Genomic DNA, 26561 nt, shown 5'->3' with positions numbered 1-26561 from the left:
CATACGGCATATTCATAAGATTATATCACTAGGCCAGACACTGCTTTTCATAGCAGGTTTTGAAATTTTTATAATTTTGACAGTTAAATATCATCGAACGCTTTCCACGAGTATAATTTGGTGAAGAGAGTTATAAAAGTGTTTTGCGAGTTTTCAAAATGGTAAATCTCAACTCAATCGAGAGAATTGAGATTGTGTGTTCAGTTGGTAACAATGCTCGATCAACGAAGGTGGCCGCGGAAGAGTTCAACAGAAGACATCCAGATCGTGAACCAATTCACCAAACCATCGTATCCAGGATCAATACGTTATTAAATAGAACCGGGAGAGTAAATGAAACACATGTACCGAGACAAAGAGGGAATATAGAGATAGTCGGGCAAATAATAATACTAATAACAATAATAACTTTATTCACAACGTATATAGATTAGAGTTCAATTAAAACAAAATATGTCAAAGTGGTTTGGCGATAAGAGCAGAGCTCTTGTTTCGCAAGAAGTTATAAAGAATATGTAAGTACATAAATATTTGTATAAAAGTGAGTATGGAGTTCATGGAGTAGAAACTACAAAACATTTGATTGAATTTTGTGAATTTGGTGTTATAGTTGAGCAAATTATATTTCGGCATGAGGTAAAATAGGCCAAATAAATACTAATACAAAAAGTAAGAAAAATAGATAAAATCTTAGACAAATATTACACTTTCTATAAGAATAAAATATTAATGTACAAATAGATAAAATCTTAGGCAATGTGGGTAAGATTATGCTACTTACAATAGAGTATGATACAGCTTTGGGATAAATTTGACTAAGACTAACTTATCTCACAGATTTTTTTAAATTGTCTATTTTTTTCGAGATTGTGTTTTCTTATTTGTTTTTCGAATATTGGTTTGCATTAGGCATTATTTTATTTTGTGAGGTACGGTGTTGTATAATTTAGTTGCCATGAAAGAATATGCTTTTTGTGAAATTGACTTTTTTACAGTAGGATAGGTTGGTTGGCCGCGATATCGTGTGTTATATAGTCGTGGTTTCGTGATGATGCTTTATTTTTGCTTAAATGATACTTCACGTTTGTACAATAGTACAGTATACTTGTCTCATATCCATAACTTCACACTCTTTATACAGGAGATCTGACGAGAAACTTGAATTTCTAGACATGATCAACTTCATGAATCTCCTCTGTAATACCTCTAACGGATTGAGGTGTACACGCAGAGCTGATCCCCATGCTGTTATACCATATCTCAAATGGCTCTCTACTAGGGAACTATATAATTGATTAATTTCTTTGTGAGGTAAGTAATTTTTCAAGGAACGGAAGTTGTGAAGCATTTTTTGCAGTTTTTTTATTGTATATTTTATATGAGAGTCCCACCTTGAGTTTATATTCAATTAGACGCCCAAGTATTTGATTTTTCTCTCAGGGAATCTATTTTTATTGTTTTTCATTATTCGCCGACATCAAGAGTTTCAAATGGACAATCATTGGATAGATTTCAGCAAAAACAAAGAGAATAAGTTTTTCCAGATTCACTGTCAGGAGACGTTGGTCAAACCATTTTCTGAGCAAGTGGAAATCTCTTTCTACGTTCTTTTTCAAATCGAGCCAAGTGCCTGCCTAATAAGAATATCGCAGTATCGTCTGCGTATCCAATTATTTTCCCAACGCTGTCGAAATTGAATAATTCATTTAGATATAAATTGAAAAGCAGAGGACCCAGTACCGTACCTTGTGGGACTTCACATTCTATTTGTTTTTGATTGCTAATTGTATCTGCAATTCGCACAACTTGCAATCTATTTCGAAAAATTTTAGAATATGTTCAAAAAAACCCGAAAAATAGCTTGCCACAGATTTCACGAGATATTCACGTTAGTATATCTAAAATACGTATATGTTTGAAACAAAATTAATGCACACGTTGGAAAGAGACGATGAAGAAGAAAGGTTGAAATTAGGTTTATTCTGGCAAGGCGAATATTTGAATAATCATAACTCTCTGGGCCAATATTCTCTTCATCGATGAGTCGATATTTATCACTAACGGTACAATGTCCACTCAGAATTCCAGGTACTGGACAACCACACTGGATGATGAATGCAAAAAGACAATATTCACAAAAAATCAGTGTCTGGATAGGAATATTCAAATCCGTATAATTGATTTAGTGTTTTTTGAAAACGCACTAAACGGTGGATGCTTTTATAATAACGAAATTCTTGGATTTCATGAAGAAATTAGGCATTGAAGAACGCAGAAATTTTATATTTCAGCTAGACGGTGCCTCCAGTCACAATATGATTGCTGTGCGGCAATAACCTGATAAAAAATTTCAAAAAAGATGAATTGGAATGAACAGTCCATTTATTTGTTGTCCCCCTCGATCACCAGACCTGGCCCCATTGAATATTTTCTGTAGGAATATTTGAAAGAAAGTATTTATAAAAATATACCACGAAATTTCAACGAATTGAAGGAAAGAGAAATTGTGGTGAAATAACACCAGGCCAATTGAGGAAGACCCGTCAGAATTTGAGACGACGTTATAAAAAATATATAGAACTCGAAGAGAATATATTGAAAATTCCAATATTTGAACCAAAAACTGTTTCATTTATCTTTTAATTTATATCTTTTGTTGGTAATTCCTCTAAAATTTATTTGATTGAATGGTTACTTCGTGTTAGGAATCACACATTAAAAGGTAAGACCTTAGCTCGCACAAGTTTCTCAACTTCTGAGAGTTGTCGATCGTATGGGGGCGACAGCTGATTAACGGAAAAACAGATTTTTAACAGATTTTTTTCATCTTTTCTGTAAAGTTCATAGACAGGGTCAGTAAAAAAAATCATGGATTTGGAAATTTGTCATCATATAACCACCGTATGGAAGTAAACACTAGTAAGTTCACTCTCCGCCATATTTGGGTCAAGATTTCCCACCTCGAATTTTATGCTCAGCCAACCTACGGCGCAACCGACTGAAGCTGATGGGTTTACCAAGCGAGCCAAGTTGAGGCATGGAATATTATTACAGAGTGAGTCGTTGTAAGTGGTGGTTTTGTATTTCTGAAAAATTCGTGTCTAGTTTCAAAATCGGTTCATGGGTTCCAATATAACAGGGTGTTGCGGTTTGGAATCGCATACACTTCATATGCCACGTATCTATCAGTAGATATTTCCGATTTCAGTTCAAGAAATGGAAATTTATTTTGCTAGTAGAAGTAATAATAATACTATTCATTTCAGGGTATATTTCAGGAACTATACATGAAAGCATTGAACATTGACATGTAATAATACAAAAACACTTTCGCGACCCATATAAATTAATTGGAGAGTAAATAATGATAGATGCTTGAGCCACGTAGAATATTTCATATTATGTAAATACATTCATTCGTTCATTTGAAAGTTTGTCTGGGACATTTCTGATCAACTTATTTCCAAAACGTTATGGTTCTATTGGCGAATTGAATTTCTCACAATGAATGAAAGTTCATAAAAGAATGTATATAATATATAAATTGATGTTAATGAATATACTGCTATGCTCTCTCCCTCTCGTAATAAAATACAATAGCTGAACGCAGACACGCTCGATCGACTCATCATAGTCAGTTTTTTGTTGGTTATTACCAGCTATTACTCTGGAGATTCAACGATGATGCAAATAAATAATGAGTGGAATGAAAAAGTCTGTAGCTGAGCTTGACAAATCTTTTCAAAGCCATAAATTTTTCGAATTGATGTTTGTGGCAGGTTCTACATCAATCAACTATGAGGTATTTTTTAACCATTTTGTCTTTTTCAAATAATTGTCATCATTTATGAAATGCAAGTAAGAAACATTTTGAAATTTTCCGCATAGCAGATGAAATTGAAATGGAAAAACCGCTATTATAATGGAACGAATTTGATATTAATTTGTCTTCACTCATCCTTCGGTATGATTCTGCAACTTGGTACTATCGCGTTGAAGCTCGAATAAATAAAACGTTTTTGGCAATTTCCGAATCGCTTTTAGTTAAATATGTTATGGCATCGCTCCTTGCCGTCTGAATGAACAGGGGTTATGATTCATTCTTGCTTTTACATTGTCTGATGTTTCAGTTTATTACGAAAGGAATTATTCAATAATAGAAGTGTCGTTGTACAGATCAGTCGTTTCCTTAGTTTTGTGCGATAGTGTTTTCCAGTCTTTTTCATATTTTAACAATTATGTGTAAATCTAATGAAGGTCGCCAAAATTAATAAGATACTGGAGAAACCAATACATGTTGAAGTTGATAATGAGTCGAATGGATCCACTCACTTTCAACGCAAACCTAACCTACGAATAGAATAATTTAAATTTTTTTTTTTGCGGCATCAACTGCTAAGTTATAAGCCACGTACTTGCTATTTGTACTTCAAATTTCATCTATGATATCTACGGCTTTCAAAAATGCCATCAGGTTGCTCAACGTTCGTCTATCATCACATATAAATTTTTTCATTGCCTCAGTTATGTTATGTTGTCTCCTGGTTTCCTCATATTCTGAACATTCTACAAGTATATATTTGTTCGAAGGTGACTGATAATGTTTCATGATGAATTTTATTAATTCGGACTTCCATTGTCTGATATTATATAAAATTATTTGAAATCCCGGAAAGAACTAAAAAAAAAGAATTAAAAATTAAAAGAGAAGAATAAAAATGAATAGCTGAAAAATAATACAAGTGAAATAGTGAAATAAAATACAAGTAAAAATGTAACAAATTGAACAAAAAATAAAAATTGAATTGAAATTAAAAAAGTTAATAGATTCCAAGCCAAGTTACTTCACGACGTTTCGATTGTTACTATTCACAATTGTCTTCGAATGATGACTGGACTGATTCCTCCGTGAGCTGACTATTTATAGGTCATTTGAATACTTTCACTTATATCTGCTTTCCTGTTTCCGCTTCACTGGTTCAGTAGGAGATGACCGTTTGGCAGGAGTTGACCATTTTTCGCTTGATTATGGGTTTCCACATGCTGTGTATCTCTACGCTAGCTTGGCTGAATACATTGTTGGATAATATGTATGTGGCTTCTTTGAATGTCCTCATAAACCAATGCTCCTCCTTGTGTAAGATCTCAGTACGGGACTATTCGATGTTATGTTGATGGGTCCGAACATGCTCTGCTATTTCTGATTTGCTGGTTTTCTCTCGCTGTGTGTTTTTTTTTGTGCTCGGCAATGCGAATATTCAATGGCCTCTTAGTTTCACCGATATAGGATTTTCCGCACTCACAGGGTATCCGGTAAATGCAATTCTTGGAATCGCAGTTCGCAAGGCCACCAAGGTTTTTTTGGTTGATATAATCGTTTTTTCAGCTATTCATTTTTTTTTAATTGAAGGGGTTATATTTTTAGGAGTGATTAATTTTTTGGGAAAGAAATTTTTATTATTATTTCAAATAAGTTTATATAATATCAGACAATGGATATATGTATATGTATAATGTATATGTTGTACTGTTAATACTGTATGACATGGATGGAGGTTGTTGTTCTCCTAGGAGCAAGTAGAGGTGTATCATTTTTGTATAGCCTATTTGCAAACGTGTGAGAAAAACTTTTCTAGTTTATTTCAATGGTGAGATTCGCTCATTCACGTAAAGGAATTAACTTATTTTTTGATAATATGATCTGTACCATTCATGGTTATGATATAACCATAAACAATCGAAATGATTCAACTTTCCTGTGAAGAAAATCAATCATAATCTATCGATCTCACCTTCCTGAATAATTTTCGAATTGGTTATATCGCATTGGTCACCTTTCTCAGTGAACTTTTTGAGGTAAAAATAACTAAAGGCAACCGCAAAGGTACACTCCACCTATCTATTCCGGTATCAAAAATCAAACTTGTAAGTTGATTTTGACCCACGTTCCAGTGTCCGATTGAGTTGGAATTTACAACACGCGTTTGGTTTTCGTGACAATGCATATTTACTCAAATGGCGCCATTTCAATACAATATGACGGACGTTACAAGATGTCGATATTTTTTTCCACAGAAATCGATATGATATTGGTATCAAACGAAAAAGCTTGGTAATGGAAATAAGTGAACTAACATCATTTTAAATCCAATATGACGAAAAAACCACATTGTCGTACTGGTTATTTTTTATGCTATGCTATGAATCTAATATGGCGGACTCCCGAAGGTGGTGAGTTGAATGTTTCATGCACCCTGCTGTTATAAATACCAAATTGAAGGATAGAAGGGGAAAAAGAAATTTTTGGAAGCAAAAAAATTATAATAGGATGAAACCAATTGGAAAAAAAAGATAATATAATAAAAATGCAAGGAAAAATGAATTACTTTCTATTCGTAGTCGGAAAGTGGGAGAGGGGGAGTTTATAAGGGTAAAAGTCTGTTTATTTTGATTTCCAGCAGAACTACAAGTCCTATGAAAAAATGTTAAATAACAAAATTGTAGGTGATGAAAGATTTACAACTTTTGATTTTATCCTTTTATCACATAACCTCAAAGTTGATGTGAAAAATTCAAATTCCAGTTTTTGGTTTTTCATTTTCATCTTTTGGAATTTTTTTTCAGGAAATTCTGTAGAAACTCACCTTTCATGTAACAAATACACTGTATTTTTTAGGTTTGGAATATTTATTTTTCCACTTTACTTTGATTTAATATCGAAAATGCACCATAATTTTCAAAAAAAATTCACGTGTCAAAATATCTGCTTTTTCAAAAAATCTATGGTCTTTCAGTTCATTGAAATAGCTACTTTCTGATGGTGTTGAAAAACGTTAGTATGATGAATGTTCTCAGAGATTGCAAATAACAGAAAAAACTAGGATTTTTTTTTTTAATAATTATGATCTATTCATTAAAATTTAACACTTTAATTACTCGTATAATGTGAGATTCCATGTTGAATTGATAAACAAAAAATTACAAATCCATTAAACATTGACATTGCAAAAAAACATGTGAAAATAGTTGTTCATAATATTAATCTGACGCGCTTGAGTATTTCAAAATGGCGAATTTTGCACATTATAATAATGACCGCGAGTTTGCGTCCGATCAAAATCGTCAGATTGTTGAATGAGAGCTTTTTTTTGTTTCACTCAACATCTCCTCAGAAAATCTGAGGCGCTCAATTGAATTTTTTTTTCACTTTTAACCCTTACGTACAACCACCCCGCATCATGCAAACGATCAGATTAACATACGGACATTATTGAAAATACGTAGGACATTGATGTTATCAATATCTGACGCGCTCGAGTATGTTCATGCAACAGTATTTTTTTACATATTCAAAAATCTATAGCCGCTTTACCCACCTATGAAAAGGTATATATCCCCATTATGCATCATGGACTCCCCTAGTAAAGGAATACCATCAAAAAGACAAAAACTAATATAATAAAAAATATTGTAATGAATTTTTTTTGGTACCTTATAATGAATTAGTAAAAATCATCTGAATTCAATAGTACGATTCACAGGTATATTTATATATCATTAAATTTTGAATGACAAAAATGTAATTGAAATTTAATGAACCAGCTTTTTCACCGAAAAATAAAATTGTAGCAGTCACATTCTTTAGATGAAATTCCCTTCGAATCATATCTTTAACAGAAAGAAGAGATTTCAACGAACAAAAAGTCAAAATTTTTTTTCAAAAAGCAGATATATTGACACGTGGATTTTCAATTGAAAAGTAGGGTGCTTTTTGATATCAAATCAAAATAAGTCGAAAAACTAAATATTTCAAATCCAAAAAATCACAATGTGTTTGGTACATAAGAAGGTGAATTTTCAACACAATTCGTGATTTTTCTTCTGTAAAAAATAATCATAAAGAACCAATAGTTTGGTTATTTGGTTTTTTCAAATAAATTTTGGTATTATATGAAAAAATTGTAGATACAAAACTTTGCCTTAATTTTTTTTCTTTTGGACTTGTGGTTTTGCCAGAAATCGAGGTAAACTGATTTTTACCCTTCAAAAACTTACCCCCTCCCACTTCTCAACCTTAAATCAACCAAAATTCATTTTTTCTTCCAATTTTGTTATATTTCCTTTCAATAGGTTTTATTGTACTATATTTTGTCTTCACTTTTTATCTTTTTCAAAGGCTCAAGTGTTAGTCTACCTTTGGAAAGGATACAGTCCAGATCATTTGATAGTATTCTGAAACAATTATCAACATTCTAGAACATTCTGGAATATTGTGAGATGTTCGAAAATTTTTCGGAAAATCTCAGATTATAGGGGTTATATAGTGTAGTGGTTCTCTATCCTCCATCCGTGAAAAAAGTTCCGTATTTGAAGTATCTGAATATATGAGGATTGGAGGTTCAAGAACAATTCAGAATCCCGGAATATTCCGGAATGTTACAGAATGGCCAAGAATCTGTTTCCATTAATCAGCTGTCGCCCCCATATGAACGAAAACTCTCAGAAGTTGAGAAACTTGTGCGAGCCAAGGACTAACGAGGTCTTACCTTTTAACGTGTGATTCCTAACACGGAATCATCTGGAACACTTGAGAATATTTTAGATCACTATTAATTATTTCGGAACAGTTTTGAATACTATAGAATGTAGTGAAACAATGTCGATCTTCTGCACTCTTTTTGTATGCATGAGACTATCTTTTGGTCTATGAAGCAAGATCCGTCAAACTCTTACAACTCAAAATTTATTCTTTTATTTCATGTAAAACATAATCTTAAATGGACTTTTCGAGCGAAGCTGGGTGCTTCAGCTAGTAACTAATAGGACCTTTGATGAAATTCACTCAAACAAAAGTTTGTTTACAGCTATAAATTTTAATGTCGAAATAGGTAAATACGTATCTACAAAAAATACAAAACAAAAAATGCGAGTTCAACCTACCAAATGACTCACTTTGTTAAAACGCAATTGAAACCTTTCTTCATCACACGTGTCGAATTAATCGATTCATAAGGCCAGTCCGTTTGAATTCATTTTCTAGTACTTTGGTTTCAATTTGATTTCAATGTGATAACTCCAAATACATCATTTGAAAAACATTTTTGTGAAGGATTCAATACTTCTCATTGTTTTTTTGGCAAAGGGGGCATTGAAGGGCAAAGGAACTACCTGATATAAGCCACTGAAAAGTCTAATTAGTCAATGACTCATCGTGTTCATAAATTTTGCCCACAAACTGAAGAAAATTTAATTTCTATAATTAGCTTTCTTTAGTGTTCAACGTTTCGGAAAACAATCTTTTTCCGTTATCAAAACCTAAAATTCACTTCGAAACTTTCGTCTCAAATTGTAAACAGCTTCAATTCTTTTTGACATACGTCAGAAGGATAAGATGTCCAGATATTATATTGCGATAGTTTGTTTGGTGATAATTTTTGTTTCACTTCATTTTATAGCGCGGCTACCAGATGATTTCAGAATATCCTATCCTATCTGTTTACAATATATGTATTTATTGTTAATGAAATCCATCGTTTTTTGAACCGTCTTTTCGGGTTTCGTTTGTGTTAAAAAAGAGATCTCAATGTGTTGGTATATAGTTTGTTATATATAGTTCTTACATTATATCTCTAACCGATTAGTCTCAATTTCTCAGTCGAACCGGGAATATAATGTAGTTGGATATGTTCTTGGGTTTGTGATGATTATAAAATTTGTATATGTTGTGTATTGCTTTCACCCACTTCAATGAGAGCTCTTTCCACAAACTGCTCCGGATATGCGTCTTGCTCGGAAAACGTTTCAATGATAGTTTGTTCACCAATATTCCGATTTGATGAAACCCTGCGAATTGTAAGAACTGAATTAAAAGAATTCGGTCATCTGAAAAATAGAACTGAACTGAATTCAAAAGTTCATTATCAACTTCCTCTTGTCGATGTTATGATCAATAAATCGATAAGTACTCTTGATACGAGTGCTGATGGGAAAAAACTTATACTAAGGTATCTCACTATAAATCTAATTTAATTAAAATAGTATAGTGAGATGTGTGTGTGTAAGCAAAGTCAGTTTGCAATCCAGTTCATAATCCAAAAGAGGAAATTACTATAATTGAAATGGTTTTGGAGCAAAGTGCATATTTGTAGGAGTTTGTGGGAAAAGTTATAATGAAGTTAGTGAAAGCACAACTTATACAGATTCCACAATCATCACGAACCTATAAAACTCAAAATTACGGTTTGAAACACTGAAAAATTTCATTGACAATTCATCTTGTTCCTTATTCTCCAAGACGCATCTTTTATTTTAGCAAGTAACACGTGAATTTCAAATAGCTCTGTGGCTGCGAGGACGAGAGGTTGAAAACGGAAATATGAATTTTAACTGAATTTTCAAAAAATATTCAGTATATATATTTATGTAGACTATCGTATACGACATTTGGACATTTCGTTTTTTCGATATATGTCAAGAGAATTGGAGCTTTCTACAGTTTGTATGGGGGCGACAGCTGATTAACGGAAAAACAGATTTTAAATAGATTTGAACAGATTTGAGGGGAAAGTTTTGTGAATTGTGGGTTTTGATAATAGAAAAATATTGTTTTCCGAAACAATGATCTGTAGAGAAAGCCAAATATCGAAAAAAAAATTTCAATATGTGGGCAATATTCATCAATAGTTGGGCTCTTCAGTGATTCATATTACGCAGTAACGTTTCAGGGTGAACTTTTAAGTTTGCCTTTTATTGTAAACTTCAAAAGTATCTCTATTGATTGAGCTTTGTTCATTTTTCAGATTTTGAAAGGTTTCATACTCAGAAAACAGTCAGAAGTCCTAAAACATTGATTCGATCTGTATAGTATAAAAGATAATCATGATGATCGATTAGGATCAATATCGTATGTCTGAATAGCATTATTTCAAATGGTTACGATGAGCATTCTTCTGAAAATAGACATCATGGTCTTCTTTGTTTTCTCGTGAAAAAAGCATAATATAGCAGGAATTGTTTCGTTGTATTTTCAAAGAGATTTTCAATGTTTTCAATGATAGCTTATCGAGTAACAGTCGCAAATAATATCGTCGTTTTTCAATCAATTTACACAATACATTGATGAATTACACATAAACCTTTAGCTTGAATCATTTCGTCTATTTATGAAAACTGTTTGAGAATCCATTGTTTAATATAAAATAAATTAATTGAAAACAGTTATCAATCGAACACGATTGTGGAAACGTCGTGACGTAACTTGGTTTGAAATTTTTCATTTTTCGTTTTTCATTATCTGTATCTGTATCTGTAGAGTAGGGAGGGGGAGTATAAGCCCACGCACTTAGGCCACATGTGACCCATTGTACATCCTTCCGAGGAGTTGTCCTCCTAGGTCCGTCCATCCTATCCTTTCCAGGAAGGTGGACGCTGGGAGACATCTCCTTTATATCAGCAGGTGTAGCCCAAGATTCGCCGAACACACACTCTCTTATTGACGATAACTCCGGGCACTCGCACAGGACATGCCTGACAGTCTCATCTTCCTGTTCACACATCCTGCATAGAGGTGTGTCCACTAGCCCCATATTATGTAGGTGTTTCCTTAGCTGACAGTGGCCAGTCAGAAATCCTACTGTAAGGCGTAGATTTTTCCTGGTCATCGCCAGATATTTTTTCGGCGCCAGCTTCCCAGGGTCGTCCAAGGTGATCCTGGCAAGATTACATCCTTTGATTTCATCCCATCTCTTTAAAGATTGAGCATGGGTGTAACATTTGACTAGTTCCGCAATTGTCGAAGTCATCAGGCCGTGGGTGCCACTTGGTCCTAAAATTCTTAGTCCAGCCGCTTCCTTGGCTAAAGAGTCGGCAATGCGATTACCTTTACTCCTTTCGTGCCCTTTAACCCACCTCAGGGTAATGTTATTATCTACCGAGGCTTTGGCTAAATCTTGGTGGCACTCTAGTGCTAGCCCTGAAGTAACACGGTGTCTGTTCAAGGCTAATAGTGCTTGTCTGCTATCAGTGCAGATTGTTATGTTTTTGCCAGAAATTCTTTTCTTGGTTATTTCTTTTGTGGCGATTGAGATACCAGCCAGTTCTGTTTGGACCACGCTGATATTTCTTCCCATTCCCCACTTAATCCTTAGGCTTAGTGATCTGGAGTACACTCCACATCCTGAGCCTTCTTTGGTTTTTGAGCCATCTGTATAAATCCGTATTGCATTTGTAGCATCTGACACTGTGTTCTGCTTAATTTGTATTTTGTAGGGTTTATTAAACACAAACCTGGGTTCAATTGCATCACTTGCATCACTCTGCCTGCAGCAGAGGTTGCGCAGTAAGCGCAGTAAGCCATAGGCCCAGCCTCAATCGACCCATTCCTACCTCGAGGTTTACACCAGCCGTGCGCAATCGTACCATGGTCATTAACGCAACCTCCTTAACGTACAGATCCAGAGGGGTCAGACCCGTGATTAATTCCATTGCCGCGGTTGATGTTGTTCTCATGGCTTCTGTGATGTTTTAACAAGCCATTCGCTGTATTTGATATAATTTTTGGATGGCTGTTGCTTGTAGAACTTTCGGTCCCCATGCAGTAGCTCCATACGTTAACATAGGTCTTATTATTGCAGTGTAGATCCAGGCGACTACACGGGGTGAAAGACCCCATGCGCGTCCCACTGTCCTCCGACATTGCTCATAAGCCACGTATGCTCTTTTTGCTGTAGTCTGTAGATGAGAGTTCCATGTTAGCTTCTTGTCGAGGATAGTACCAAGGTATTTCATCTCTTCAGAGAAGTTTAGTTTGCTTTTGAAGATTTCGGGAGGTTTTAAGCCCGTTAAACTTCTCTTCCTGGTGAAAAGGACCATCTCAGTCTTCTTGGGATTGATCGACAGTGAGTGTTCCTCACACCATGTTTCTATTAATTTGAGCCCATCCTGCGCTCTATCGCACAGTGTGTTTACAAATTTGTTAAGGTGATTAATTAGGGTATCCAGAACTATTTTCCAGAGGAGGGGTAATAAGACCCCTCCCTGTGGACATCCCCTCATGACCAGTCCTTTTACTGTGATGTCTTCTACAATAATACTTATTGCTCTGCTAGAGAGCATCTGGAGTATCCATTCTCCTACTACCAGGGGTACATTCCTGGAGTGTAGTTGCTGGGTAATTGTTGGAAAGGTTGTTTTATCAAACGCTCCCTCGATATCTATGAATATACCCAGGGTGGATCCTTTGTTGACCAATGATCTCTCGATTCTGCCAACCACATGGTGAAGGGCCGAATCAGTAGACCTTCCCAAGGTATATGCATGCTGATTTGATGAAGTGGGATGTTAACAAGTACTTCATCTCTTATATACCGCTCACATAGCCTCTCCATGGTTTTTAAGAAAAACGATGTGAGACTTATTGGTCGGAATGCTTTTGGTAGGGTGTAGTCCATCCTACCTGGTTTGGGTATAAATACTACTATTACTTCTTTCCACTTACTGGGAATATACCTCAGAGCTAGAGAGGCTCTGAATATTCCAACCAGGTGTGGCATAAGAGTGTCCAGTCCCCACTGAAGTAGGGCTGGTCTTATACCGTCAGGCCCTGGCGACTTGAAGGGGGAAAAGCCCGATATAGCGTTTTTTGTTAATAATATTTCTTAATTTTTGATTTTCAGCTTTTATTGATATTTCAATTCTTCATTTTTTTGGTCGTTGCTTGTATGTTATTTCTTTGTAATTTTCAGTTCTTGGTTATTTTCGGTTAATTCTTTTAATTTTTTTTTAGGAATTTCAAATCAATTTATATTATATTAGACGATGGAAGTCCGAACTGATAAAATACACCACGAAACATTGTCAACCACCTTCAAATAAATGTTTGAGAATCCGTTCGGCAGACAACAACATCATGAGACTTTCCTTCATATATCTATAGATATATCAAGATTCACAAAGTTTTAAGAAGCTTCAATTCGTTAAATTCATTCCTTCTCAACTGACATGATGCAAAAAGGGTTAAGATAAAGTATTCTTTTGAGTTTTCGAAGTTTTTTTATTTTCAAGAACAAAACATGCTTATAATTTCAAATCAACTACTTAGTTTCCAAAGTCGAAGGTTTCTGAATTATCAGAAAAAGGGCTATCAACTCTGATAATGGATAATGAAGTATTATCGTCCGACGTTTTATCAAAACATTCATAATTTGAAGCTGTTTCCGAAATAATGACTGGTTGTGAAGTTTGGGTTGGCGTTAGAATTTGGCCCGATGTACAACTGCTGGGTTTATTGCCACTGACTACTTTTGGAGTTATATTAAGAGATTGGTAGATCGGTTGGTTGTACTGGGACAGTTCAGTAGTAGAACTAGGAGTCACATTGGTTTGGATTCCGCATTCTTGTGATGAATGATATGAATTATACGGGTGATGTTGCTACATACAGCATCTCAATGAGGAATGATGTTGATGAGAGAGAGGCTTGGGTGATTGCTGATGAAGAGGCACATGTGAACAACAGTGTTGTGGGATGGTAGGGAATGCCGGAGCCTGAGTCATCTTTTCTTTTTCTTTAATTTCAGAAATGATTTCAAGGACTGCTATTTGGAATTGTAGGATTTGGCTGTCATCAAATTGTTTTAAATGCGGCTTCAGGCTATGAAAAAAAGACATGTTAGTATCTGGTTGTTGTTGAGGTTGTTCAGAAGCTTTCAGAACGGCTGCATCCACTTCGTCTGGTTTTCGACGTCTTCTGATCATTCTATTTGCAGGAACGTTAACCTCCTTAATAATTTCTCCAGTATTCTCATATTCGTCAGGCTTCTCATGAATAGATTCTGTATTGTCGATTTCGGTTGTGACAGAATAGTCTATACTCTCTTCTGTGTCTCTCGAGTCATAACATTTTTCCAAGAACTGCATCTGATTATTGAAAATATATTTCTTCACCGTCGACGCTCCTGTACCACTTCTTTTACAGTTTTGAATTTTTTTCCGGGATTTGCAGTACGCATCGCGGAGATTTGTCCACCTTCTGGATACTTCTTTACCTGTGAAAATATAATTAGAATTTGAGATGAGCAAAAAATAACGATAGAAGTGAGGAATGAAAAATATATTGGCATTATTTGTACAACAGTCTGTAGTATTATACCTTATATTGAATACAACAACGATAAAAATAAAACAACAATAAAAATTAATTGGCGCTCCGGGGCGACTTCATCGATTCCAGTGTGGCATTTGCTTTTTCAGCTGCAGGAAAACCCGGAAAAACCTGCAGCACCACATCATCTAAAGATCTTGATCTACCAATGTCCTCTCTCTCATAAAACAAAATGTAGGGTGTCCCCACAGACTTCAATGCATCGCCAGAACACTTCGTGACACAATCATCGTCAAACTTAAACCAGTCCGTTTCGTCTTCGACCAATGCGTAATAATGGCCAGATTCAACGCCAGAACCACAGTGAACAATGACTGCATGAATATTACAATAGTGGTCTTCTAAATTGAAATTTTCATCTATTTTGAGCCTTCCGAGGAGTTTCTTGCTTCCGTCAGTGGTTGAGTCTTGTTTGAAAATCATCAGTGTTATTATTAAATTGACTGGTGCCTAAACTATACTTGTTTCCTTATAACAGTTAGTTTGGCACATGTTTGGCAATACAGTCGATCATCACCTGTTAAAAATTCCATTTTCAGATGATTCATCGATGAGCTTTGCACGGACTGGTTATTAGTCATGTTAGGAAAAGCTAGATGAAGTTCCAGAAATCCACATGAGTTTTCACTACCTCTTGAACATTTACTACAAAGTAAACAAGTGAGAATTTTTCCAGCAAAAGATTTACAAGCACAAGACGAGATGGACTGTATGGAATCATTCAATCCAAAGCGGTCAGGAATATTGATTTTGCTATTGTTTTGCTCACGAAGAGTATTCAACAAGAACCCCAAGAATTCGGAACAATTTTCTTGTTGTCCTAACGAGTATCTAGTGGACTTCAAAGACTCCAGAAAATCGGTTGGAGGAAAATATGATACTATACACAATGAATATTGTTCTGTGGTTTTATTTTCTGTCATAGGTTATAACTACACTTTTCTAAACGGTCATATAGAAATTTATGAAAAAAAAATTCGACGTCTAGTCCAAAAATTTCAGTTTGTGAAAGGATATCGAATCTAACGAAGTGATTGTGACAGAAGAGAAATACCTATTCAGTATTTCAGAAGTTATACTTTACGATATCTACTCTTATTGTTGAAATTTCATTGTTGAATCTCACAATAATGACGTATTATAATAGTAATACGGTTTTCATGAAATCTCAAGATAGGATTTGAGAGATAATGAAAACTGAAACTGCATAAAATGTGAATGATAACTTAGACAATCTCATCAGTATGGTTGACTCAATGAGGAAAACGCGTTCTTTCAAAAAGAAAATAAAATTATGAAACCTCAAATGTTACGAGTAATTCGGGATTGATAGCTATGCTGCTTTCTTCTTTCAACGTTATTTTCATGGTGAGAGTGTATCTGTGAATTACGCAAATATGACTATGTCTAATCGGCCGAATTTAGAAAATTAGGTTTCTAGTCATTTTTTGAGATTGATCACCAGGTTCAATGAATCATGTACACCAAGTTATTAAATGTATTTGCATGCCCTTCAGTAATTGAAATTCATTCATTCATTTTGGAACTTTCATGTATCATTTTTCAAAATCTATATACTCCTCTGAAATCGCTAGTATTTTTTCATGTAACCCATGTTTCAAATTATCTGTTCAATTCAATATATGAAATAAATTGAATATTTCTGTATATTCTCTTTCATTTAAGAACTAGGTTTTTGTCTTTAAACTGAGCAAAAAAATGTTCAGATGGAATAACATCCATGACAAATACCAGTTGTATTCATATAGAATAAATTATTATTATTTTCATTATTATTATTGGAAATGCTTATTGTGGTCAATTAAACTTTGTTTGAACAAATATATAACTCATTGGAAAAGAAAGTTTTTGGCTTTCTACTACTCCATCTTGATACAAAAAAAAAGATGAGGGAATCTTCAAAAGATAGGAAGGAAGTAATCAATTTGAAAATAAGTAAAATACATGGATGTGTAGATCATGCAAAGAAGTAACTTTCAGACACAAACTGAAAGAAAGTCCTCCTGAAACAGCTACTTTCATATAAACATTGAATTACACGAAAGAAAAAAAATTCTTTCGAAACCAATACTTCTATATGAACACTGAATTATGCAGAAGATACTTTTCTCTACTCAGTTTCTATTTCAATCATTCGTTGTGAAATAAAATCAGATATCATTCACATGAGTTCTACTTTAAATGAATGGTAACAAATTGCACTTACATAGAACACTGTAATCCTCACTGGTATACATCGATGTTTCGCCGTAAGACACTTGCCCTAAGGCTCTTCAGTACCAAATTGGATAACATTATAGGAAATACACACAATTCATTCATGAATTACGATTTTTAATGTCACGGAATAAGCTTGATCTGCTTATGTCATCGATGACATCATAATGACATTCATTCACCTATTTGATTCAATCCCAGCCAACAGGAATCTTATTTGAATTGAAGGGGTTATATTTTTAGGATTGATTAATTGGAAATGGGAAAGAAAGTTTTTGAGTTTTTGGCTTTCTACTACTCCATCTAGATACAAAAAAGTGGGAATCTTTCAAAAAAAGGAAGGAAGTAATCAATTTGAAAATAAATAACTCTATACATGGATGTGTAGATCATGCAAAGAAGTAACTTTCAGACACAAACTGAAAGAAAGTCCTCCTCCTTTCATATAAACATTGAATTACACGAAGGAAAAAAAATTCTTAACTATAACTTATAATCAAACACATCGTAAAGCGTATTATTTTAAATTTTAGCATCATTCACGAACATGCTTTCTACTGCGTTTTCAAATTGAAAATGCAATTGAGAATATTTTTCATATACATTTCACGAAAAATAAAATATTGTGAATATATTCTTCTACAAGCATGATATGTTTGTATATCATATGAACGTTTAAACAAAAATCTGGAAATAAAATTAAATGAAATGAATGTTTCCTACTAGCCTTCTGATAGTGATCATTGGGAAAACTTCATGAGACACTCAATGAGTTACTATTATACAGGGCTTTTCACGTTTCTGGCCAACCAGAAAACAGACCAACCTGAAAATTCTACAGTAGGTACACATGATATGATCTACTAAGACGATCGAATTCGAAATAGAGTTAAGTAATATCATGAGAATCTTCAGTTCGAGTCATATTTTAATTTGCTTCATACAGGATCTTCAAAAAATGCAGATACTTCGATCACATGAATGGAACAGCCTATATATTTCCACAATTTTGAGTTATATATCCAATTTTGGATTTACGTGTTCAAATAATACCATTTCGATTTCGAACCGTTTTCGAGATGAACTGTTTCAAACATAAACCGGCATGGTTTCCTTGTATTCACCACTTATTTTTGAAATTCAACATCTCTTTTATACTATGTAATATTTCGTTTCGATTTAGTTTTTCAACAGCATTTCCAAATGCTTCTCTACAGGAGGCTGAAAGGGAGATAGGTATACCCTATGACAATCTATCGCATTCTCAATAAGTGAAAATGGCATCCCTATTAATTCTACTGTACTCAACATCTGAAAAAGACTGATTTGCCTCGTAGAGTGGAATTCTTTTGATGGGTACTCAAGAGGATGAACATTTCCTTGAAAATATCAAATGGACAGATGAGGTCAAGTTTACAAAAAATGGGGATTTCAATGGATACAACAGTCATTATTGGGCGCCAGAAAATTCCCAAGTCGTTGGCCAAAGGTGTTTTCAAGGAAGATAGCAATTTAATGTATTTTGTGAATTAAAAATGGGTTAATTTTCTATATCGAGTTTTAAGATTCTGAGTTGAATGCAACAAAATATGAAGATTCACTGAGATATAGAGTTCAAGTGATTTTAAATAATTTGCCATGATGAGAACGTGCATGGAACCAAATGGATGGTACTTCACCCCATAATTTTTGTTTAGTAAGAGAGATTTCAACTGAAATCTTCGAAAATAGATGAATTGGTGATAATGGACCATTTCGTATCCCCCTAGAGCACCAGATGGCAATTCATTAGATTATTTTGTGAGGGGGTTTCACTGAAAATATGGTTTACTTCAACCCACGGGAATTCGAACTTTCTGTCTGGCTGTTCTGTTCAAAATCGGTTTTCCCGTTAACCAGCAGTCGCCCGTTTAGGAACGACAACTCTCAAATAAGTGAAGATCCTCATGCTATTACCCCACATCATTTCGAATTTGATCGTCTATAAAAGTACATGTTTGGTAAAAAAATCGAAATTAATTTGTATCTTCCAAACGATAATAGGTAGGTGTAGGGAAATAGTACGTGAAGTTGTCGACAAGGTGATCAGAAATCATGATATGATATTATATACAGGGTGTTCCATTCAAAAAATCAAAGTAACCGCTATTTTATAGTAGAAAGATGAACAATGCATGTAAAAAATATAAATATTCATGAAATCGCCCCCACTCATGCTCATACATTACACATAAATGTATCTACTAGTTATTTCTTCAGCTGAAGATCTCTTATGATATAATAAAATCACCTGAAAGAACAATTCGTTCAGGCCAGTTTCAACACCCTACACAGTAGGTTAATGGACTGACACCTATCAGAAAACAACTACTCCCCTGGCTAATACCACGAAGGGCGTTGGATTATATCCGACAGGTGTCAGTGCAGGATTCTTCACTGAAGTTATTCCTAAATATGCTGTTGGCGATACAATTGTCGCAATAGATTTTCAATTATTGGAACACACTTGCAGACCGGCTTCGGGCTGTTTGGCCACTCGTCAGTGCAAGGTAGTGTATATCATCAACATAAAGTCGATGATTTCCGATAATTGAAAATCGAATTCCGTCATAGTATCATTCCTCGAACTAAGCTGAATACTACAACAAACAACAGGTTTGTCGTCGCCCCATCTGCCTGTGAACGAGGTAACCAACTGCATATCCGAAATTTGCCCAATTCCTCGTATAAGGAAAGAAATCTTTCACGCATAGTCAGTGGGCATACTTATGATATAATAGCTTTAGTTACTGAAATCCGGCTATATATATATATATATATATATATATATATATATATATATATATATATATATATGTATTTTTTTAGTAAATATAATATAGAGCTATTTATTACTCAGTAATGATTCTCACCAAAATTATTTTTTTCTCTGTCTTTCAGCTCTTCAAATTTCGGATTCAGTTCGTTACACACTTTTCTCCAAGCATTCCTCGTGGCAGATCTGTCTCTATATGTTTCTAAGGTCTTGTCCCAAAGAATCGGATGAGATTCAATCAGGGAAATGAGGATCTCGTTATCAATAGATTCAACCATAATCACAAAATTATACAAGCCACAAAAATGTTATAGTACAACGAAACTATTGATCTATGACTTAATAAGGTATAATATCAGAGCTCAACTGGACGTTCGATCGGATGAAAAAGATCGACGTGAATGAAAACGTGCATTTGATCACGTAGGCCACTGTGCGCATGCCAACTGCACTGTAGCTTCCCTTGTAGTGGAAGCGATCGATTGTCACACGGTAATCGTGCCGTACCGGTCGAAAAACGATGAACGCCACGCCACTATCGAAATATGAACGCCTGTTTTTTTTGTCGATCGTGCAATAAGTTTATGTAGGATAAAACGAATCGCTCATCTGGGTGACCTGAGAATGATGATCTAGCGAATTATGCATTGACAAATTCGTCTCGGTTCATTCATCGGAAATATCCTACAACTTGAAGTATGTAACCAGTTTTGTTGCTTGTTTGTATTGGTGATTTGACTGAAATGGAAAAACCATATATAACCAATAAATATAGACTAAACAACTGAAAGACACGCTTTTAAAGAACATCGAACTGAAAAGTTAATTTTTTTTAAAGCTTAAAACAATAACGAACGAAAAATACTAGTATTACCTAATGTGAAAAAAGCGACGGGCGCTCAATATACAAAAAATATGGCACAAAGCGCCCACGCATTTTTCACAATAATACTAGCATTTTTCGTTCGTTATTTTTTAAGCTCATTTAAAAAAATATTTTCAACTTTTCAGTTCGATGTTCTTTAAAAGCGTGTGTTTTACTATTTCAAACTATATTTATTTTTCAATTTTTTCAATATTTTTCAATGCTTTTATAGCATTTTCGTATGCTATAAAAGCGTGTTTTTTAGTTTTTCAAAACTATATTTATTTTATCTGAACTTTGGGATCAATCAGCCGTATGTTGTTTAAAAAAATGACCATTGATATTTTTCGATTCCGGAGAGGGAGCCTGAAAATTAGCTACCAAGCCTAAGGTAGCAGGCGCGTAAAAGAGGGTCACAAATGAGGCAGCAGGCACTCGTGTTAATAAAAAAAAACTTTTTTTAAGAGGTACATGATTTGCTTTTCAAAACAACACAAAAAAATTGAAAAAATGTATGAAAACATAATTGGAATCGATCGAACGATCAATATACTTTAATGCTTGAAGATGATTTCATGCAAATATTGTCAGCGGATTCGGTTTAGATGACAAATGCGCAAGGTCCAATTTTGGCACACTCTCTCTAACATATCGACTGGCATGTCACGTATAAATGCTTCAATATTGGCTTCCGGAGCATCAATCTTTGTTGATTTATCCCTGTAGACATGATCCTTAACATGACCCCACAAAAAATGATCCAAAGGCATTAAGTCACACTATCTAGGCGGCCAATTGACAGGCCCCAAACGTGAAATGAACTGTTCACCGAAGGCGACTCTTAACTAGGCCATTGTTTCGCATGCCTTGTGGCATGTGGCACCGTCTTATTGAAACCACATGTCAGGTATGTCCAAAAAGTCGTCCATCATCACACGGTAGCGCTCGTCATTCACAGTAACGTTCCAGCCATTGTCGTCTTTGAAGAAGACGACAAGTCACCGACCCATAATCCACACCAAACAGTGACTTTTTCGGGATGCATCGGTAGCTCTTGCAATGCTTGTGGCTGATCTTCACTTCAGATGCGGCAATTTTGCTTGTTAACGTATCCATTCAACCTGGAATGAGCCCCGTCGCTAAACACAAATTTTCGATAAAAATGTGGATCTTCCTCCAACTTTGCCAGCGCCCATTTACCAAATGTTGGACGTTGTGGGAGGTCGTGTGAATTCAATTATTGCACCAGCTGAATCTTATGAGATTTTACACCCAAATTCTTTCGCAAAATGTTCCACGTAGTGGAGTAACAGAGGCCCAATTGCTGCGAACGGCGGCGAATCGACATTTCATGGTCATCAGGAACACTGGCGGATACAGCCGCGATATTTCTTCGGTCCTCACGTATGCGTGTTCGTGGTTTAATGTCCAATAATATAAACTGGGTTCGAAATTTAGTCACAAGCTTCCGAATAACTCCCTCGATAGGCCGACGAAACTGTCCATAAATTGGAAGAAGAGCACGATGCACTTTCTTTACCGAACATGAATTTTGATAATAACATTCAATAATGTGCAAGCGTTGTTCATTCGTAAATCGATTCATATATAAATTGTACATCAAACTGAACAAGTTTGACAATGACACAAGACACGATTCACGCGTGATCTGTCAAAAACAGTGTTGCCAAAAAGATACCAGCAAAAAATTACACATTACATGTAAAGTGAGTTTCGTATAGCGCCATGTGCCCCCCCGCAAATAGATCAAGCAATAATGTCGATAATTCTGGAGTTCAAACAAACTGACAAACAAACAAACATACAAACATACATACAGGTGAACCTACGATAAAGCGTATGATAAAATACGTGTATGTATTCAATATTACTGTCTCAATTGTGAAAAATGTTTTTTTACTCAGTTTTGTTCAGTAATTGCGTGCTGTACATCTTGTAATGTTATATAGAGGGTGTCACAATTCAACTACGTTTTCATATCATGTTTTCGAAAGACGTATTCGTTAACTCATTGATCCCCAAGAGTACGTCAATGAACCATTGTCGAGAATATCTTTTTTTGAATATACTATTAACTGAATATTCTTTTTTGGTATAAAAATTTGTCCAAAATATAACACAACTCATGTTTTTTTGAAACTGGAATGACTACTTATTTTCAAATTCTCAATGTCCTGTCATTCAACAAAAAAGACATAATGTTATATTCGACAAAACAAATGGTTTTTAGTTTTTGCATACCCCAGTTACACAATGTTGGGTTCCTCTCAAAAGAGAGTATGAAAAAAAAGTTTTCTATTTAGATCTATTTAAAAAATCTGTTTTTCCGAAAACCAGCTGTCGCACCCCTACGAACAACAACCCTCAGAAGTCGAAACTTGTGCGAGCTAAGGATTAACGGGATCTTTCCTTTTAACGTGTGATTCCTAACACGGAATCAATATCAATATCACTTATCAGTGCGGTAGGCAAAGTTATCAAGCAAGCTATCAAGAAACGTATTCTGGAATGCTAAGAAAAAAATATTATACCCTCTCCGAAAGAGTTTGCATTCAGACCAGGCCTAAAAACTCAACAACAGATGCAATAATATGTGTTATAGATAATATCGACTTTGGATGATGAAAAATATATTTATATCTCGCTGAGGCCTTCGATACCGTCAATCATGAAAAGTGTATTGCTGTTGTGGAAGACACAGTATGTACAAATAGATAATGAGGTGAGCGAACCGCAAACAGTAATAACAGGTATACCCCAAGGTATAGTTTTAGGACCATTGATGTTTTTAATTCACATCGACAATCTGCTCTTCCTCGAAATAGACGCGAGGTTATCATCATTTGCTGATACTCTAACTTGAAAAGAATTGGTAAGAAAGTAAAAAGTACTCTTACGATAATGAAAAGCTAGTTTAATAGAACAAACCTCACTCAAAATTCGTTACCCAATCATGTAATGAACATAATTTCACGAACATTGATCTAATTTCTTTAGCGGAAAGTACCAGAATTATTTGTTATTGGGAATCTAATTTATATCATTATCATAAAAGATTTTCAGAAGTTTCACAAATCATTTCAAAATGTATGAATCCACTGAAAATACATCCACTTCAAAAAGTGAAGAATTGGAAGCGTCGACTTTCATAGTGGACTAGCAGAGACACTATTTTTCAAATGAATCGAATGGTGTTTTTTCAATTCAGAAACTTATTCAAATTCATTTTCCGTCTTGGAAATTGCATTTTTTACAAACTGAGGAAGATAATATCAGGAGAACAACATTGTATTGAAAGTTTGATGCACCAAAAGGCACATGCAAGAATAATTAGGAATCAACAAAAGAGTAGTATTACCAAATTTCCATCAGAGACCCAAGAGAATATTCAAACTTCATATTTTGTTTTTATCATTCTTCTTTGTTTTCAGAAGCAGAATTTACTCTTTGCATAGAAATACTGAGAATGTTGTGCGATATAGTGTGTAAAGGCTAAACAATCAACTGAATACACTAAGGAATAACCCAGAGTAAACAATCCGAAAATACATAAAACTAATGGATAGACCTAAGAAAATAATACCCTTGAATCGTGTAAAACACTGTGGGAAACGATTGAGAGTTATTCATGAACTTTTGGCAATATTGAATTATTTGATCACTGCACTTGTAAGAAATCTATACGCAATGCTGCTGTGAATTTTTCATTAAAAATTTGGACAAATGAACGGAATTCTTAAAATATCAGCTCACACTGAGCTCTTTCAGTCATATTCATGATATCCTTGTATCCAATGTTGATTTTCATCAGAATAACAGGCTAGTACAAAAATTGCCTTATATGAATAAACTCTGGGCATGGAATACTTGCAACATTCAGTTCATCGATTGAAGTTACTTTCAATAATTTCATGTACGAGACGTATTCTAACTTCATTAAGATGCACTGAGAGACTTCACGAAATTCAGATCCATAAATAATCCCCGCACACTACAGAGTGGATTTTCAACTATAGACATAATTCAGTTCTGTTGGATATTTTCAGAAATTGTTAATTATGCCAAAGGTCTCCTCAGTGTGAAACAATTCATACGGTGATTTACGCCTTGTTAATCATTAACAAGTTTCTCCATTTTGAATAAAGTTCTTCGTTACGATCCGATGGTTTCTCAAAGAATGAATATCAGCAAACAAAGTATTTCTTGCGATTCAGTTCCTAATTACAATAGAAACAACCTGAAGTTGTCAACTTGGTGATGACTTTTATGAAAATATGTTATCTGTAAAAAATCGATGTTAACAATTGAACCTTCAAATGAGTAAGTAACATTGTTTTGGTTGAAGTAACCAAATGCAAGAATCTCTAACTTTGAGTGACGAACACATTTTTTGAAAATAAACGAATAATTTTTTGACAGGCCCTCATCGGATGTACTTGTTGAAAAGCCCCGAGACGAAGAGTACAGCATAAACCAACTCCTTAACACGGAAAACTGCTCTCTATAGACATATGTGCTACAGTTATATCTGAATAGTAAATCACGACTCGCCAATAGCCGTTTAGATTTCAGAACGTTTGGGAAACAAATTGACTCTATAGTTCGTCTTCAGCTGAGTGTATTCATGAGTAATTTTTTTTGTTTATTCTAATTTAATAATATTCCAACAATTCATTGTGAGATTCCAACTATAAGGGTTTCACAAAAACCGCAACACGTGTTTTCTTATGAAATAGCTCACTCAAGCGGGAATGTTTGATGGGATAAAAATTCCACCCAAAAATGTAGCTATAATAAGTAAAATTATAACCAATACTGTATTTCGAAGTTTCAAGAACAAGTAACTGAGGCAACATGGGTTTGCGTGCGAACCGTACGAATAATCAAATCAGCCATGAAAAAATAGAAAATAGTGAGAAAATACCTTTTTTAATCCAAATAGAAAGGAATGTATCAAAAATTCCGAATATGTGATGAATGATTTGACAATTTTACGATGATGCGTTAATAATTTCCATATCAAAGGGAAACAAGTTCCTAGGCTTAGCGAAATTCCTAACACTAATATCCGAAATATTGACTATCGGGGTAGCAGGGAATCTTTGCAGAGAAAAATTCATAAACCCATTGTGTGAAAGCTATTTTTCGGGTTTTATCGGTCGTGGTCTGCCTAACGTATCGTTCGCCACTGCGGTAAACATTATTGAAGGCGATGTGACAACGGTTGCAGTTGTTTTTCCCGTTGTTCCAAACGCAGTAACCCATTATACCCATTATTAACACGAAGTATACTGATATTGCACAACTCGTACTTGTGACAGTAGGTATATTGATTGAAATCGAGTAGAGATCGGTAGAATGAAGTGCAAAAGTATAAAGACACTTGTTCGTCTCGGAACCTCCGACACATAATAAACGAATACTACGTGCTTGCTGGTTATATTTTCATAATAATATCAACA

General features: G+C 34.7%; 1 protein-coding gene across 2 annotated transcripts in view; it reads right to left on the bottom strand.

The window, feature by feature from the left end:
* Positions 1–13857: 13857 nt before the first annotated feature.
* The window catches only part of LOC111511762 (uncharacterized), a 29735-nt gene continuing 17031 nt past the window's right edge, over positions 13858–26561 (bottom strand). The window contains exons 1-2 of one of the 2 annotated variants that reach the window (XM_074177898.1): positions 20311–20617; positions 13858–15044 (exon numbers count right to left, since the gene is read on the bottom strand). In XM_074177898.1, coding sequence (XP_074033999.1) covers positions 14431–15044; positions 20311–20491 — 795 coding nt within the window. In that variant the 5' untranslated portion in view covers positions 20492–20617 and the 3' untranslated portion in view covers positions 13858–14430. Of the gene's footprint in view, positions 15045–20310; positions 20618–26561 lie in introns of those variants that run through there. The other variant, XM_074177899.1, reaches the window with a different exon arrangement.

This window comes from Leptinotarsa decemlineata, unplaced genomic scaffold, assembly GCF_025532065.1.
Source record: "Leptinotarsa decemlineata unplaced genomic scaffold, Ldec_3_MD MMD2_tig00003335_RagTag_RagTag, whole genome shotgun sequence".
NCBI classification, from domain to species: Eukaryota; Metazoa; Arthropoda; class Insecta; order Coleoptera; family Chrysomelidae; genus Leptinotarsa; species Leptinotarsa decemlineata.
Note: the sequence above shows the minus strand (reverse complement) of the source record. Positions and strands in the feature narration are given on the sequence as shown.